This window comes from Mirounga angustirostris, unplaced genomic scaffold (genome assembly GCF_029215605.1).
Source record: "Mirounga angustirostris isolate CCGP_5_RB_7025 unplaced genomic scaffold, mMirAng1.0.hap1 SCAF_1, whole genome shotgun sequence".
Lineage (NCBI taxonomy): Eukaryota > Metazoa > Chordata > Mammalia > Carnivora > Phocidae > Mirounga > Mirounga angustirostris.
Genome location: NW_026991709.1, coordinates 210,450,538 through 210,464,298, shown reverse-complemented (window position 1 = coordinate 210,464,298; position 13,761 = coordinate 210,450,538). Strand labels below are relative to the sequence as shown.

The following is a 13,761-nucleotide window of genomic DNA, read 5'->3' as shown; positions in this document are numbered from 1 at the left end:
ACATCGGCAGGAAAAAAAAAAAGACAATGGAAATAGCCCAGGAATTTTGTAAAAAGAGGAGTATCAGATATTGAGCCATAGTAGTTAAAGCAGACTGGCACTGGGACAAACAAGACAGGTGAATCTAGAAATACAATAGGCTCCCCATCTATGGAGCTTTGTACTTCTCCTTTGCATGTGCAGTTTGTCCCATGTGGAGCACAATTCTGTAAGTGTCACAGTACCGGCTGCCTCCCTGGACCGTGAAATTCAAGGATCAGTCCCTCCCTGTCCCTCCCATCCCATCCTGTCACCCCCTTACCATAAACCTTACCTTGAAAGTCTATCTCTGCCTCTCAGCTTTGTGGCCCAGGATGGCAGGAACTGTGACCCCTCAGGGACCTGCACAGTGCCTGGTGTATATTAGGTGCTCAATAAATGCTAAATGAATCAGGAGATGGGTTAAAGAATTCAATCTAAATGTTTTTTTTTTTAAGATTTTATTTATTTATTTGACAGAGAGAGAATGAGAGAGAGAGCACATGAGAGTGGGGAGGGTCAGAGGGAGAAGCAGGCTCCCTGCCGAGCAGGGAGCCCGATGCGGGACTCGATCCAGGGACTCCAGGATCATGACCTGAGCCGAAGGCAGTCGCTTAACCAACTGAGCTACCCAGGCGCCCCTAAAGAATTCAATCTAATTTAAAATCATTCAACAGGGGCGTCTGGCTGGCTCAGTCAGTAGAACATGCAACTCTTGATCTCAAGGTCGTGAGTTCAAGCCCCACATTGGGCCATGGAGCCTGCTTAAAAAAATTTTTTTTAATACTAAAAAAAAAAAATCATTCAACAAACATTTATTAAGCACCTACTGTGTGCCAGGAACCCTGGATGAAGCGGCGACCCAAATCAATCAGTTCCCTGTCCTATGGTGCTGACACTTTAGAGGGGGAGACAGATGGCAAGCAAGTAAACAAATAAATGTCAGAGATTCTTTTTGTTTCAGATAATGAAAGTAGCTATCAAGTTAATAAAACAGAGCAAGGGAAAAGACAGAAACTGGAGAGGGACCACATTAAGCCTTTAGGGGTGGGAACACACAGGTCGAGCCCTCCAGAATAGAAGGTGCCCATGTGAACATGTGCAGGGAAGAACAGTTCAGGAAGATGGAACAGCTTGTGCAAAGATCCTGTGGTAGGAAAGAGCCAGGGTCCTGGCACCTCACCCAGACACTGGGACTTGAGCATCAGTCCTTCTAGCTTCCACACGAAGGATCTTCCAAACACACAAATCCCATCAGGTTAGTCTCTTGCTGTCTTCCCATGGCTCCCTAGCGCCCAGTGGATCAAATCCAAGCTCCTTAGTCCTGCGCTGGGCGGCACTTGGCCGTCCCCCCCACGCCCCCGCCCCCTACCTACCCTTCTCTGCCAGTAGGCGCACGAGGACAGTCACTTCAGGCCCCGCCCCCAGCCCCGCCCCACACTCGGGCCGGGCCAGCACCGCCCACCCCCGTCACCATTGGACAGCTCGGAAAGCAGCGGGTGCTGGTTGGCTGGCGTGGCCATCAGTTAGGGTCGAGGCCTTGATAACCCGTCCCCGAGCTTCGAGGGGGCGGGCTCGGGTGCGGGCGCGGCGGGGGCTGCGGCTTCAGGTAATGCGCCAGTTTTCGGGGCCACCGATGGGGGTTCTGGGGGGTATTAGGGGACGTACCGGGAAGGGGTACTGCGCCTCCTGCGGGCTCAGTGCCCTGCGATGGGGCGGGCTTCGTGTCCTCTGGCTGGGACCCCTCCCACACTGGGAGCCCCAGGTGGGCAGTGAGCAGAGCTGGGGACTCTGGATTCGTGAGATCGCCCTTCACCCGCCCTTAGGAGCCAAGTGGGCGGCTTGTTCGCCCCCTAGCGCCCCAACCGACTCCGGGACTTTCCCAGCGTCGCTCCTGCAGAGCTTGGGGACCTGGTTCCAGCCCCTCATTTTGGACCTGGGTGTGGGGGGTGATACGGAAACGGTGTTGGGGGGAGGGACGGACGGCCCCCGGGCCAGCAGACAATGGGTAGCGGATGGAACCGCCCGGCGGCGTTTCCTGCAGGAAACTGCTCTGTCTCTACGAGGCCCTCCCGGGGGTGGGTGGGTGTGTGTGTGTGTGTGTTGGGGGTGGGAGGTACATGAGTATCTCCCCCTCCCACCATCATCAGCCTCCACCCACACGTCAGGGGTCTGAGAATCCCGCCCCAACTGTAGGGGGTGCTACCATTCGGTGCCTCAAGCCGGGAAGAAACCCCTATCCCCAGGACTGGGATCCGCACTACCCGCCGAGTCCCCCACCCTTCGGGTTTCCTGATCACAACTCGGAGTCCCGAAATAGACCCTGGGGCGGGAGTGGGGGCGTACGGCGTCGGCTCTGATGGCCTAATGAGGGGGTCTCAGGCAGAGGATCCGATCTAGCTGACACCTCCCGCAGGGAGCAGAGAAGAGGGGAGGGCAGCCGCGCCCCCATTCTGGTGAGGCTGCAGACCCTGGAGCCGCCGCGGTGTGGGCCTGCTTCTTCCCCCATTAGGGAAACACGCAGGGATAGGCAGGGATGCAGGCAGGGAGGGATGAACCCCCTCCGGCTTTCTGCCCCTGCCCTGGAGGGGAGGGCTGCTTCTAGAAGGCCATCAAGTGGGTGGCCAATGCAGAAACACTGGCAAAACCGCCTGAGTTAAAATCCTGTCGCTGCCTATGTGTGACCTCGGAAGGGCCACTTAATCTCTCTGTGTCTCAGTTTCTCCATCTGTGCAGTGGGGTAAAGGATAATGATAAGAAAACTTCCCTCAGAGGGTTTAGCTAGGATCTTTTCTCTTTTTAAGTCAATAGCCATAAATTGCTTATAGTAGAGGGTGACCCATAGTAAATGGCAAAAGTATTGTTGTTGTTGTTGTTATTACTTAGCCCAGCGCCTGGCCCAGCTGCTCTAGCTGATTAGGATCTTAGGGATGGCCCACCGCTGTTTTTTGTTTGTTTGTTTGTTTGTTTGTTTTTTAAGTTCCCAGGGCCTCAAATTCGGGTGTGACCAGGTCACCAGAGGAGGGGGCTGAGCCCACTGAGTCACACTGCTGGCTGTGGGACCCAGACCCCTACGTGTCCCTGCTCACTATATCCCAGGGCCCAGACCCCTAAGTCAGCCCAGGTTTTTTTCCAGGACACAACTCTTCCCTGGCAGTTTCCTGAAAACAAGTTGTGTGGCTGCCCTGCTGGCCTGCCCCTCTCAGCCGGTGTGAGGGGGCAGGAAACAGCTGCTTCAGGACTGGAAGGGGCCCTGTCTGCCTCGGGGTGAGGGAGGTTTTAGGGGCATAGGTCGGGAGTGGCAGAGTCCCCCAAGCAGTGGAGCAGGGGGTATTCAATGGCTGGTGAGTGTTAGCCACAGAGGTGGTCATCAGGAGTGCGGGAGGCTGGAGGGGGGTGATGACAAAGGTTGCCAGGTGGTTGGCACATTGAGCATGGGGTCAGGGAGAGGACAGATGGGTCTGGCAGGCACCTGATGGTGAGGCTGGGTGGGCAAGGGATCCCTGGAAGATGGGCAGAGCCCAATCTGAGGGCATTTCCCACAGACAGCTCACCTATTTGCTCTGTGCCTTGGTTTCGCAATCTGGAAGATGTGAATGATAGTATCTTCCTTGCAGGATTGTATGGGGGTTGCATTTAATCAGGTGGAGCATACAGTAGGCACTCGAGACAAGCTGCTTTCTCCTCCTCGAAGGTTTTTCATGTGGGCTCTTCAAAGCCCCATCTTTCCTACCGTGCTTTCTGATTGTCCTTGTTAATTATCACATGAGATGTGGCCCAGTCTCCCTCAGTTTCTTAGAGCCTCCGTCATGTTTCCTGAAGAGTCCTCCCAGCCCCACGTATAGCCACAGCTCTGACAACCTGGGTACTTATGGTTCCATTACAGACTCTTACAAGCCAGGAGCAGAACACCATGGCACTCCACTAGAGACATCCTAGGGAGATCGGTATCCATTGAGTTGTATCCTTGGTGCATCTGGCCCACAACCTCTCCATCATTCCCATAAGGCTCTCACAAGTGACTTGGTAAAAACTCAGATGCACAATTATATTTTGTTTGCATTTCTCTAAGGAGAAAAGAATTCAAATGATCCTATGTTTGTTCTTTTTTTAATATGCAGAATCTGACCAGATGATTTTCTCATGAGCCCATGAAGGGCTTCCAACTCTCACCTTCTTCTTCTGAAGGTTCACACCTCATCCCTTTGAGCATCAATTTCTAATTTTGCCCTGGGACTGACACAACTTGGCAGGTCTGGAATGACCCTTCCTTGCCCCCACACCCAGTTACTCATGTTCTCTGATCACTCTCCTCCCTTATCCTCTTGATGCCCTTCCTGCCCCCTCCTCCCCAGCAGGCTGAGGCCTGTACGTGGAGATGCCCACATTCATTCATTCCAAAGTTTCAAGGCCTCTTGAGGGAGCAGGGAGGACAGGACATATGTGTGTGGGAGGGTGGGTGGGAGTCTGTTTACTTACTTAGAGTCCAGGCTGACTCTAAAGGGATGGGGCCAGCTCCATCCTCAACTCCTCTGGGGACATTTTCCAGGGTGTGTCTTGCAGCTACTTCAGAAAACATGGCCAAGTTTGCCCTGAATCAGAACCTGCCCGGTGAGTGTGCAAAGTGGGATACATGTGTGTGCATGGATTGATACTTGGTGCCCATGTAGTTCCCACCTGTGGTTCCCACCTGTGCATGTGGCTAGAGAGCCCTTTCTAAAGGTCCATTGGAAATGTCACAGCCCTGCTTCAACCCTGCTTATTGTGCCCTATCATATGTGTAATATAATCCCAACGCCTCATTGTGGACCAGGGAGGCCCCCCACGATCTGGTCCCAACCCGCCTCTTCTACTCCTCTCCCTTCTTTCACTCTGTTTCGGGCACCCTCACCTCCACCTCACTGTTAACTCCTGCCCACCCTGCTCACTATATCCCAGGGCCTTTGCTCTGTTTTCCTTTAGGAACCTTCTGTCCCCAACTGCTTCCTCCTCGTCATTTCAGTGCTCGGCTTTTAAGTCCCTTCCACAGGAAACCTGCCCTGACAACTAATCACACACCTTCTCCAGTTATTCTGTATTTCATCTGTTATTATTATTAGCCCTAAGCATCATTTGGAATGATCATGTTTATTTGTCTCCTATAAGAGGACAGGGGTTTGTCTGTCTTGTTCACTGATGTGTCCCCAGCGCCTAGAAAAGTGCTTGGCACATAGTAGGTGGGTGGGATTGCTTGACTGGTGCAGATAGGCATTTGGTCCTCGGGCATGCATGTGCGCAATGGCATGTGTACAGGGTTTGCTGCAGGTGGAGCCCTGCAGGACTGTCTTGCGGCGGTCGGGGACGAGCTCTATCTGTCCAGTTTCTCCCGGGTCGTCCCCCTCCCCCAGCCTGACGCCCATAACACCCCATCATGCCTGCAGACCTGGGCGGCCCTCGCCTGGGCCCCGGCCCCACCGCGGGCGCCCGCAGCCCGAGCTCGCCCTACTCAGTGGAGACGCCGTACGGCTTCCACCTGGACCTGGACTTCCTCAAGTACGTGGAGGAGCTGGAGCGCGGCCCCGCCCCCCGCCGCGCCCCGGGCCCCCCGCCCCCGCGTCGCCCCCGTGTACCCCGGGCGGGCCTCGCTGGCGCGCGAAGCCCAGGCGCCTGGACGTCCAGCGAATCCCTGGCCAGTGACGATGGGGGAGCATCGGGCGCACTCTCCCCGGGCGCGCCCTCGGGGCTCCTGCTGCCGCCGCTGTCGCCGTGCGTACCCGTCCGTAACCCGCGCGTCGAGCACACGCTCCTGGAAACCAGCCGGCGGCTGGAGCTGGCGCAGGCGCACGAGCGCGCGCCCAGCCCCGCCCGCGCCATCCCGCGCAGCCCGCGGGGATCTGGCCGCAGCAGCCCCGCCCCCAGCCCCGCCTCCAACCCCGCCCCCGCGTCTCCCGGTCCCGCGCAATTGCAGCTGGTGCGCGAGCAGATGGCCGCGGCTCTGCGGCGCCTGCGCGAGCTCGAGGACCAGGCGCGCGCGCTGCCCGAACTGCAGGAGCAGGTGCGCGCGCTGCGTGCGGAGAAGGCGCGGCTGTTGGCTGGACGCTGGCAGCCGGAGCCCGACGGGGAGGCCGAGGCGCGCCCCGACAAGCTAGCCCAGCTGCGGCGCCTCACCGAGCGCCTCGCCACCTCCGAGCGCGGCGTTCGCTCCAGGGCCAGTCCCTGGGCCGATGGCCCCGACGGGCCGGCTTCTAGGCGCAGTGAGGGCGCACTCGAGGTCCCCGACGCAACCGGGACCCCCGACGGGGCGCCGCAGACGCGGGAGGCTGGCGTCCAGGCGGTGCCCAAGACCCAAGACGCTAGGGCCCAGGCGGTGCCGGAGGCCCGGGAGGCCAGCGTAGACGCGGTCCCCGAGACCCTCGAGTCGGACGCGTGGGTGACCGAGGCGCTGCTGGGGTTGCCCGAGGCCGCCGAGCGCGAGCTGGAGCTGCTCCGCGCCAGCCTGGAGCACCAGCGCGGTGTGAGCGAGCTCCTGCGCTGCCGGCTGCGCCAGCTGGAGGAGGCCCGCGAGGCTGCCGAGGAGGAGGCAGCTGCGGCGGCCCAGCCCCAGCCGCGCGAGGCTGCCACCCAGACCCCGTGGGGTTGTGCCGCGAAGGCCACACAGACCGAGACCCTCGGCGAGGCCCCTAGCCTGAGTCAGGAGAACCCGTCGGGACCCACGGATGGGGACAGAGCTGTGGCCCCTGCGGGTGAGTCTCAACCCCTGCCTAAGCCCTGGCTTGATGGCTTCTGGACTCGAACTCAGTACCCTCATCTGACCCGCCAGGCATCCTCAAATCCATCATGAAGAGGAGAGATGGTACACCTGGCGCCCAGCCCAGTCCAGGACCCAAGAGCCTGCAGTTTGTTGGGGTCCTCAACGGAGAGTGAGCACTTTACCCCTCCCCATGGTAGCATCTGCAGGGACATAGACTGGGGTTTGAATCCTGGCTCTGCCCCTGACTCGCAGTGTGGTCTTGGAAAGCCTATTTCTTCTTCTGTAAAGTGGGGACAGACACTCCCACCTCGCAGGACGCAAGAATGAGCCCACAGGGGAGGCTCAGCGGCCGCCTCCCACCCTACCCCCAGGTACGAGAGCTCATCCAGCGAGGACGACAGCGACAGTGACAGCGACAGCGGCAGCGAGGACGGTGCTCCTGAGCCTCCAAGGAGCAGCTCGTCCGGGTATGGCAGCGGCAGGGATGTCGGGGACGACAGTGGCAAGGATGCCCTGGACCCCGAGCCTGAACCGGAGCCCGAGCCCGAGCCTGAACCCGAACCCGAACCCGAGCCCGAACTCGAGCCCGAGCCCCAGCCGGAGCCCCAGCCGGAGCCAGAGGCAGAACCTCAGCCTCGTGCGCAGGGGAGGTGAGCGGCGTTACGGACACAGAGTGGGGACGGGGGCTTTCTTTCCTGTCCTGCGCGCACCCCGCCCCCCCGAGCCTCCTGAGCCTCTCCCGGCCACCTTGATAGGTGCGAGCTGAGCCCGCGTTTGAAGGAGGCGTGCACAGCGCTGCAGCGGCAGCTGAGCCGGCCCCGCGGAATCACCCGCGATGGCGTGAGTGCCAGCGAGAGCCCTTCACACATGGAGTCGCGGGCCCCATCGGGGACCTCCCCTGACGCCCTCTAGGGGAAGCCCATAGGATTTCGTAGAGTTGGGGGGGGGCGGTCCCAAGTTCCACCCCTTGGCGCTTAGACCTCCACTGATCTCAGGCTCTCCAAAGGGATCTCCGCCCAGGGATAGCGCTGAAGTTTTCCCTGTTTCCCCCAAAAGGGTGCGCCCCAAGCCCCAGGCCCACCCCCATACTCCGCAAAGGCAAGCGCTCACCGCCTTCCTCCACTCTGGGTTCTCCCACAGGCTCTTTCCCAGAGGGGAGGACCCCCGCTGGCTTGAGCCTGAGACCCGCACTGGCTGTACTCCCTCCTGCAAAAGGGTGCGGCCCACGGACCCCCTCAGACAAGCAGCGACCATCCTCTCCCGCCTCGATTCCTAGCCCCGCCCCCACGCCCTCCCTGCCACCACAATCCGGACCATCTCTGACGTCTTTCCTCCGGTCCCGGCAGGGCGCGGCGCGCCTAGTGGCCCAGGAGTGGTTTCGAGTGTCCAGCCAGCGGCGCTCTCAGGCAGAGCCCGTGGCTGGGGTCCTGGGAGCGGTGGCGCGCCTGGGACCTGAGCTCCTGGCGCACGTGGTGAACCTGGCAGATGGCAACGGGAACACAGCCCTGCACTACACCGTGTCCCACGGGAACCTGACCATCTCGAGCTTGCTGCTGGATACCGGTCAGCACCTTCCTCCAGGGTCAGAGGATCCTGGTGTCCTGGGGAGATTGTCAAGGGCCTTTAGATCTCTCCACTTTGAGCTCTACCGACACCCGCCTCTCACTTTGCGGGGTGCCAGAATACCCGGTTTTAAAGTTAGGTAGACCTAAATTTAGAGGACTTACTTAGTGTCACCAGCCTTAGCTTCCTCATCTGGGAAATGGGATGCACCACCACCCTCCCTGGGCAGCTGTAATAACAGGTGTAGAATAGCGCCAGGCACGCAGGAGGAGGCCAGTCGGTGGTCACCATGCATTCTGTCCCTGAATCTCCAGTCCTGATGCTCACCTCAGTCCTAGGCCCCAATACCCAGCCACCTGCCTCTCCCACTGGTCAGGGTTCTGACCACCCTCCCAGGCTGGGCCACTGTGCCCTGTCCTCCACCCCCACATCCTGCAGTGACTCCATTTTACACGTTTCTATCCCCTGCCACTTGCTTGCTCATTTCCTGCCCCAACTTTCCCCCTCTGGAGCTGAGATACACACACCCAGGTGTCCCTGAGCCCACAGACATGTATTAAAAACCTACTAGATACTAGTATGGTGCTGGGGTGGGGGTGGGCCACTCACATACAGCTACTTTCCCCATGGGACTCACAGCAGAGGGGACAGTACAGTAGACAAACTCCCCACCAAGAGCCCTCCTGGGTGTCATCCTTCAGGTCCAGTATCTGCTGGGGCCTGCCCTTGGAGGCTTCTCACTCTCACTGCAGGTCAAGGCAGGTCCCACTGTTTCCTCCCTGACCCCACTGCCCCCAAACACACAGGTCTGTCCCATCCCTGAAGATCTTGGTGACCTGCTGGACCAGGAGCTCAAGCTTGGGAGGAGGGGACAATGCATGATTCAAGGCATCTGCCTTAAAGGGGACTGGGGACTGGGGCAGGCAGGCATGGTGGTCAGTCACAAGAAGCCCAAGCCTTCATGGACACCTTTTACTCCTTGCATTCAACCCCCCACCCCACCCCCTGGGCTCCAACTCCCCAGACCTTGCCCTGGGCATTCTAGTTCTCACATCGATCATTCCCTCTGCCCCTGTCTGCTTGCTGCCATGTCCCTCCCCTCCCCCAGGGCCCTGAGACCTTAATGTACTCCCCAAATAGGGGCTGTTTCCTTTCACCTCCCTGGCACGCAGGGGCTGGACGCGACTGTGTATCCTTGCCCCTCATCTCCACCTCCAGAACTTTTCCCCTTCCTCCCTCAGCCCTACCTTGGAGCCTCTTATTGATCAGACCCCTATTCCCTCCACCGCCTCTTCTGGCTTCTCCCTCCAAAGTGAGATCACTCTTCCCTCCCGGGGCCAGCTCTCCTTTGCACAGGAACCCTCACCAGTTTCAGTATCCTCATGGAGCATCACTCTTACCTCCAAGCTTCTCAGTTCCTTGACCCCCCTCCTCCCATCACCTTGGCCTCTGCCCTACATCAGCCTTACACTTTTTTTTTTTTTTAAGATTTTATTTATTTGACAGAAAGAGACACAGCGAGAGAGGGAACACAAGCAGGGGGAGCGGGTAAGGGAGAAGCAGGTAAGGGAGAAGCAGGCTTCCCGCTGAGCAGGGAGCCCCATGCGGGGCTTGGTCAAGACCCGAGCGGAAGGCAGATGCCCAACGAATGAGCCACCCAGGTGCCCCCAGCCTTACACTTGTAAAGTCACCCAAGATCTTGATGTCACTGTAACCATGCCCCCTCCACAGTCTCGTCTCTTCTCTCTCCTCTCAACATTTCGGCTCTCCAATTGCCTGGCCCTAACAACCCTTGGCCCTCACAGGACCATTGTCTGTTGCTCCCCCTGCCTCCATTTTACTGCCCGCCCCCCAGTCCCCTTGCTTCCTTGTTCACCCTCTGTCATTAACTACTCGTTTATGTCCCCTTTCAAACTCCTCCCCACGGCCCTCCTCTACCTCACCCTACTTGTGTGGCAGGCCCCAGCACGGAACACAGTGATGGTTGAATGAATGAGCAAGCTCGCATGAGGGTATGGCTGTGAGCCTGTGCCTTGTGGGGAGAGGGGGAGTGGAGATGGACGATTATCAAGTAAAAACATGGAACAATTACAAATCGGGATCAGGGCCACAACAAAACATAACTAGGTGAGGAAATCAAGTGAGGTGATCCTTTGGCTTAGGAAGGCCTCGGGGGAGGGGAAAGGAGAGGGTAGGGGCAGGTGGGGGGTGTCCTGCTAGCCTGCAGAGACCCGACTCTGGTTACTCCTGTGTGCCCCTCCTCACCCAGCACACTCCACCAGTGTCACAGAAGCTTGTGGAAGCAGTGAGCACCTAGAGGGCAGGTCACACAACTAGGAAACCCGCCCTCTTCCTTTAGATACTCCTTAACCCTTTTTCTCCCCAGTCCATTGTCTGAGTCCCTCTCTATAGGGCATCCACTCCATGACCCTGATCCAAGCGCCCCTCCCCAAGCTTTTGTAGCCTCGTGGAACTTTCCAAACAGTGGGGGACAACAGCATCAGTCACTTTGGTAACTGGGCCCAGAGTAGGTGCTGTGAGGGACAGGCAACAGCCAGTAACCACAGTGCTCCTTTCCTTGAGCTGCTGTAACAAAGTAGCACAACGTGGGTGGCTTAAGAAAATGGAAATTCATTTTCTTGTAGCTCAGGAGGCCAAAATCCAGGTTGGCAGGCCTGGTTCCTTCTTAGGAGTTCAGAGCAAAGCAATCTGCTCCATGCCTTTCTCCTAGCTTCTGGTGGTTGCCTGCAATCTTTAGCATCCTGTAGCTGATGGCAGCTTCTCTTCTCTGCCTGTCTGTGTCTCTTCTAAGGACACCAGCCACACTGGATACGGTCTACCATAATGACCTCACCTTAACTTGATTACATTTGCAGAGACCCTATTTCCAATTAAGGTCACATTCATAGGTACAGGGTAGGTAGGACTTTGTATCTTTTGGGGGGGGCACACAACTCAATTTGTAACACAGGCTTGGAGGAGAAAGGGTTCCAGAGGAAGGGACAAAAGTTAGGTAACAGCCTCAGAACCCATGGTGGGGGGCGAAGTAAACCAGGCCGGGCTGAGGGTGTCAGCTTCTTGGTTGACTGACTACCCCCCACCCCCACTCTCCCAGGGGTCTGTGAGGTTGACCGTCAGAATCGGGCTGGCTACTCAGCCCTCATGCTGGCTGCACTCACCTCTGTGGGGCGGGAAGAGGACATAGCCGTGGTTCAGAGACTCTTCCATATGGGCAACGTTAATGCCAAGGCCAGCCAGGTACGTGGACATTTCTTCCCTGGGTCCCAGTCTGCTAGAGTCACTTCTACTTTGGGTTTGTCTCTGACCTCCCTTTCTCCAGAGCCCTCCCCAGCCCTGTCCCCTTCTTCCTCCCCAGACAGGACAGACGGCCCTCATGCTGGCCATCAGCCACGGCCGCCAGGACATGGTGGCAGCCCTGCTGGCATGTGGGGCAGATGTAAATGCCCAGGATGTGGATGGGGCCACAGCGCTGATGTGTGCCAGCGAGTATGGGCGCCTGGACACGGTCCGGCTGCTGCTGGCCCAACCAGGCTGCGACCCGGCCCTCCTGGACAATGTGAGCCGCCATGGGGTTGACGTGGGGATGGCAGGGTACCCATGCCTTGGTCCAGGGACCTGACTGTCCCCATTGTCCCTCAGGAGGGCACCAGTGCCCTGGCCATTGCCTTGGAGGCTGAGCAGGACGAGGTGGCCGCTCTGCTGCATGCCCACCTGAGCTCGGGCCAGCCTGATCCCCCTGTGAGTGCAGCCCCTAGCCCGGGGAAACCAAGCCTCCCAGCTGCACATTGGGTTCAAAGAGGATACCAAGTGTGCCCCGGGAAGGAGGCCTCCCTTTCCGCTTCCCTGGGGAATCAGCCAGGATTGGGAACCCGGGTTTGAAACTCTTGCACGTGGCTAGGATCTGATGTTCAAAATACCCGTGAGACACACCTCCATGTTACATGAGCCTGAGGTCTCCAGAGGGGAAGTGCCCTAAGATCAGACTAGAGCTGTTAGACCTAGCTCAGACCTTCCCTGTCAGTGGACTCCCGCTACTGCCTCCAAGAGGCTTCCACCAAAGAATAAGGGACCCTCCAGAGTTAGGGAGGGGAAGTGGGGTGCAGGCTCCCTGCAAGCCAGAGTTTGCCAGAAGCAGGGAGGAAGGAGGGAGGGCCAAGCCAGAAGTAGAATACTCAGTTTACCTCCAAGGAAGAAAGGCTTATTCTTTTTTTTTTTTTTTTTAAGATTTTATTTATTTATTTGACAGAGAGAGACAGAGAGAGAGGGAACACAAGCAGAGGGAGTGGGAGAGGGAGAAGCAGGCTCCCGGCAGAGCAGGGAGCCCAATGCGGGGCTCGATCCCAGGACCCTGGGATCATGACCTGAGCCGAAGGCGGATGCTCAACGACTGAGCCACCCAGGCGCCCCGGCTTATTCTCTTTTATAAAACAAGTGCCAGGCTGTTCTCAGTACTACTTAATTAAACTCATCCAATCAGCCTGTCATCCTGCACTCTCCTGTAGAGATGTGGGGAAGGAGAGCTGGAGGTGCCTCTTCCAGGTCAGATGGAGGCAGAGGCGGATTCAAAACCAGGCAGCCTGGCTCCACTGTAAAAGGTGGAGTTCCTCCTTAAGTGTGATCACAGGGTAGAGGGACAAAACCTCCATCAGGTCAAGTATCCCTGAGTGAAGGGACTGAAAGAAACCCTAGCATCCTGCCCACGGATGACTGACAGGACCCCTCCCCCACCTCTCTCCCCAGTCAGCCCTTCAGCCCCCCACGGCTGTGCCTGGTGAAGGAGAATGCAGTGACCACAGAGAAGACCCCCAGCCTCAGTGAGCAGCCTGGCACCCTGGACCTGGATTGGGAGAGTCTGTTCCGTCCTCCACCCCAGCCTCTGGGGCACAGCAGGGGCCAGGGTTTGCTATCCAGATGCTAGCCCTGGGCCAAGAGAAAGGCTTGGATGGCTCAGTGTTCAGGAGAGGCTCACCTTGGACCAGCAGGGTGAGGAAGGGGCTGAAAAGTGACAAGGCCCCTGAGTCCACCCAATTCCAGAATAAAACATTACTAACTCAACTTGTGTCTTGTTTTGGGGACCCATACACATAGCTCCCCCTCCCCCCAAGTCACTGGAGGACAAAGGGTGGGAGGGGCTCCGTCTGGAAGATTTTATAAGCCTAGTGACAGCGAGACAAGATCCTGAGTTTACATACAACATAAACGCTTTATTAACAATCGCAGATCATCCCTGTGAGCCAAGTGGTCGACCCAGACATCCAGGACCCTGTAAACAAACCCAAACATGAGATTCTGAAGGGACACCCAGCAACTGGCAAACTCCCACCCCCATCTCGCAAATCTCAGTAGACTCTTTCTACACTTCCCACCCCAAGAACCTCTCACCCATGGATTTGGCGAAGACTCCCTACCTCCACCAAGGGTCTAATGGG

General features: G+C 57.8%; 1 protein-coding gene across 3 annotated transcripts; it reads left to right on the top strand.

The window, feature by feature from the left end:
- The first annotated feature begins 1,504 nt into the window (after nt 1–1,504).
- KANK3 (KN motif and ankyrin repeat domains 3) lies at nt 1,505–13,387 on the top strand. 3 transcript variants are annotated; one of them, XM_045863147.2, is made up of 13 exons: nt 1,505–1,627; nt 3,905–4,044; nt 4,140–4,271; nt 4,568–4,629; nt 5,439–6,740; nt 6,818–6,917; nt 7,120–7,398; nt 7,504–7,588; nt 8,095–8,311; nt 11,427–11,569; nt 11,688–11,888; nt 11,972–12,070; nt 13,073–13,387. In XM_045863147.2, the coding sequence occupies exons 4-13, from the start codon at nt 4,596–4,598 to the stop codon at nt 13,148–13,150; spliced, it is 2,538 nt and encodes an 845-aa protein (XP_045719103.2). In that variant the 5' UTR covers nt 1,505–1,627; nt 3,905–4,044; nt 4,140–4,271; nt 4,568–4,595; the 3' UTR covers nt 13,151–13,387. The 3 variants fall into 3 exon arrangements, with proteins under 3 accessions (XP_045719103.2, XP_064428110.1, XP_064428107.1); XM_064572040.1 differs by lacking the exons at nt 11,688–11,888; nt 11,972–12,070; XM_064572037.1 differs by lacking the exons at nt 3,905–4,044; nt 4,140–4,271 and having other exon boundaries at nt 1,603–1,627.
- Nucleotides 13,388–13,761: the final 374 nt, after the last annotated feature.

Excerpts from the sequence above, each read along its gene's own strand:
- KANK3 (XM_045863147.2), top strand. The coding sequence starts at position 4,596 with ATGGCCAAGTTTGCCCTGAATCAGAACCTGCCCG. Across the intron at positions 6,741-6,817 it reads CAGAGCTGTGGCCCCTGCGG|GCATCCTCAAATCCATCATG; the intron begins GTGAGTCTCAAC and ends CTGACCCGCCAG. Across the intron at positions 11,570-11,687 it reads TTAATGCCAAGGCCAGCCAG|ACAGGACAGACGGCCCTCAT; the intron begins GTACGTGGACAT and ends CTTCCTCCCCAG.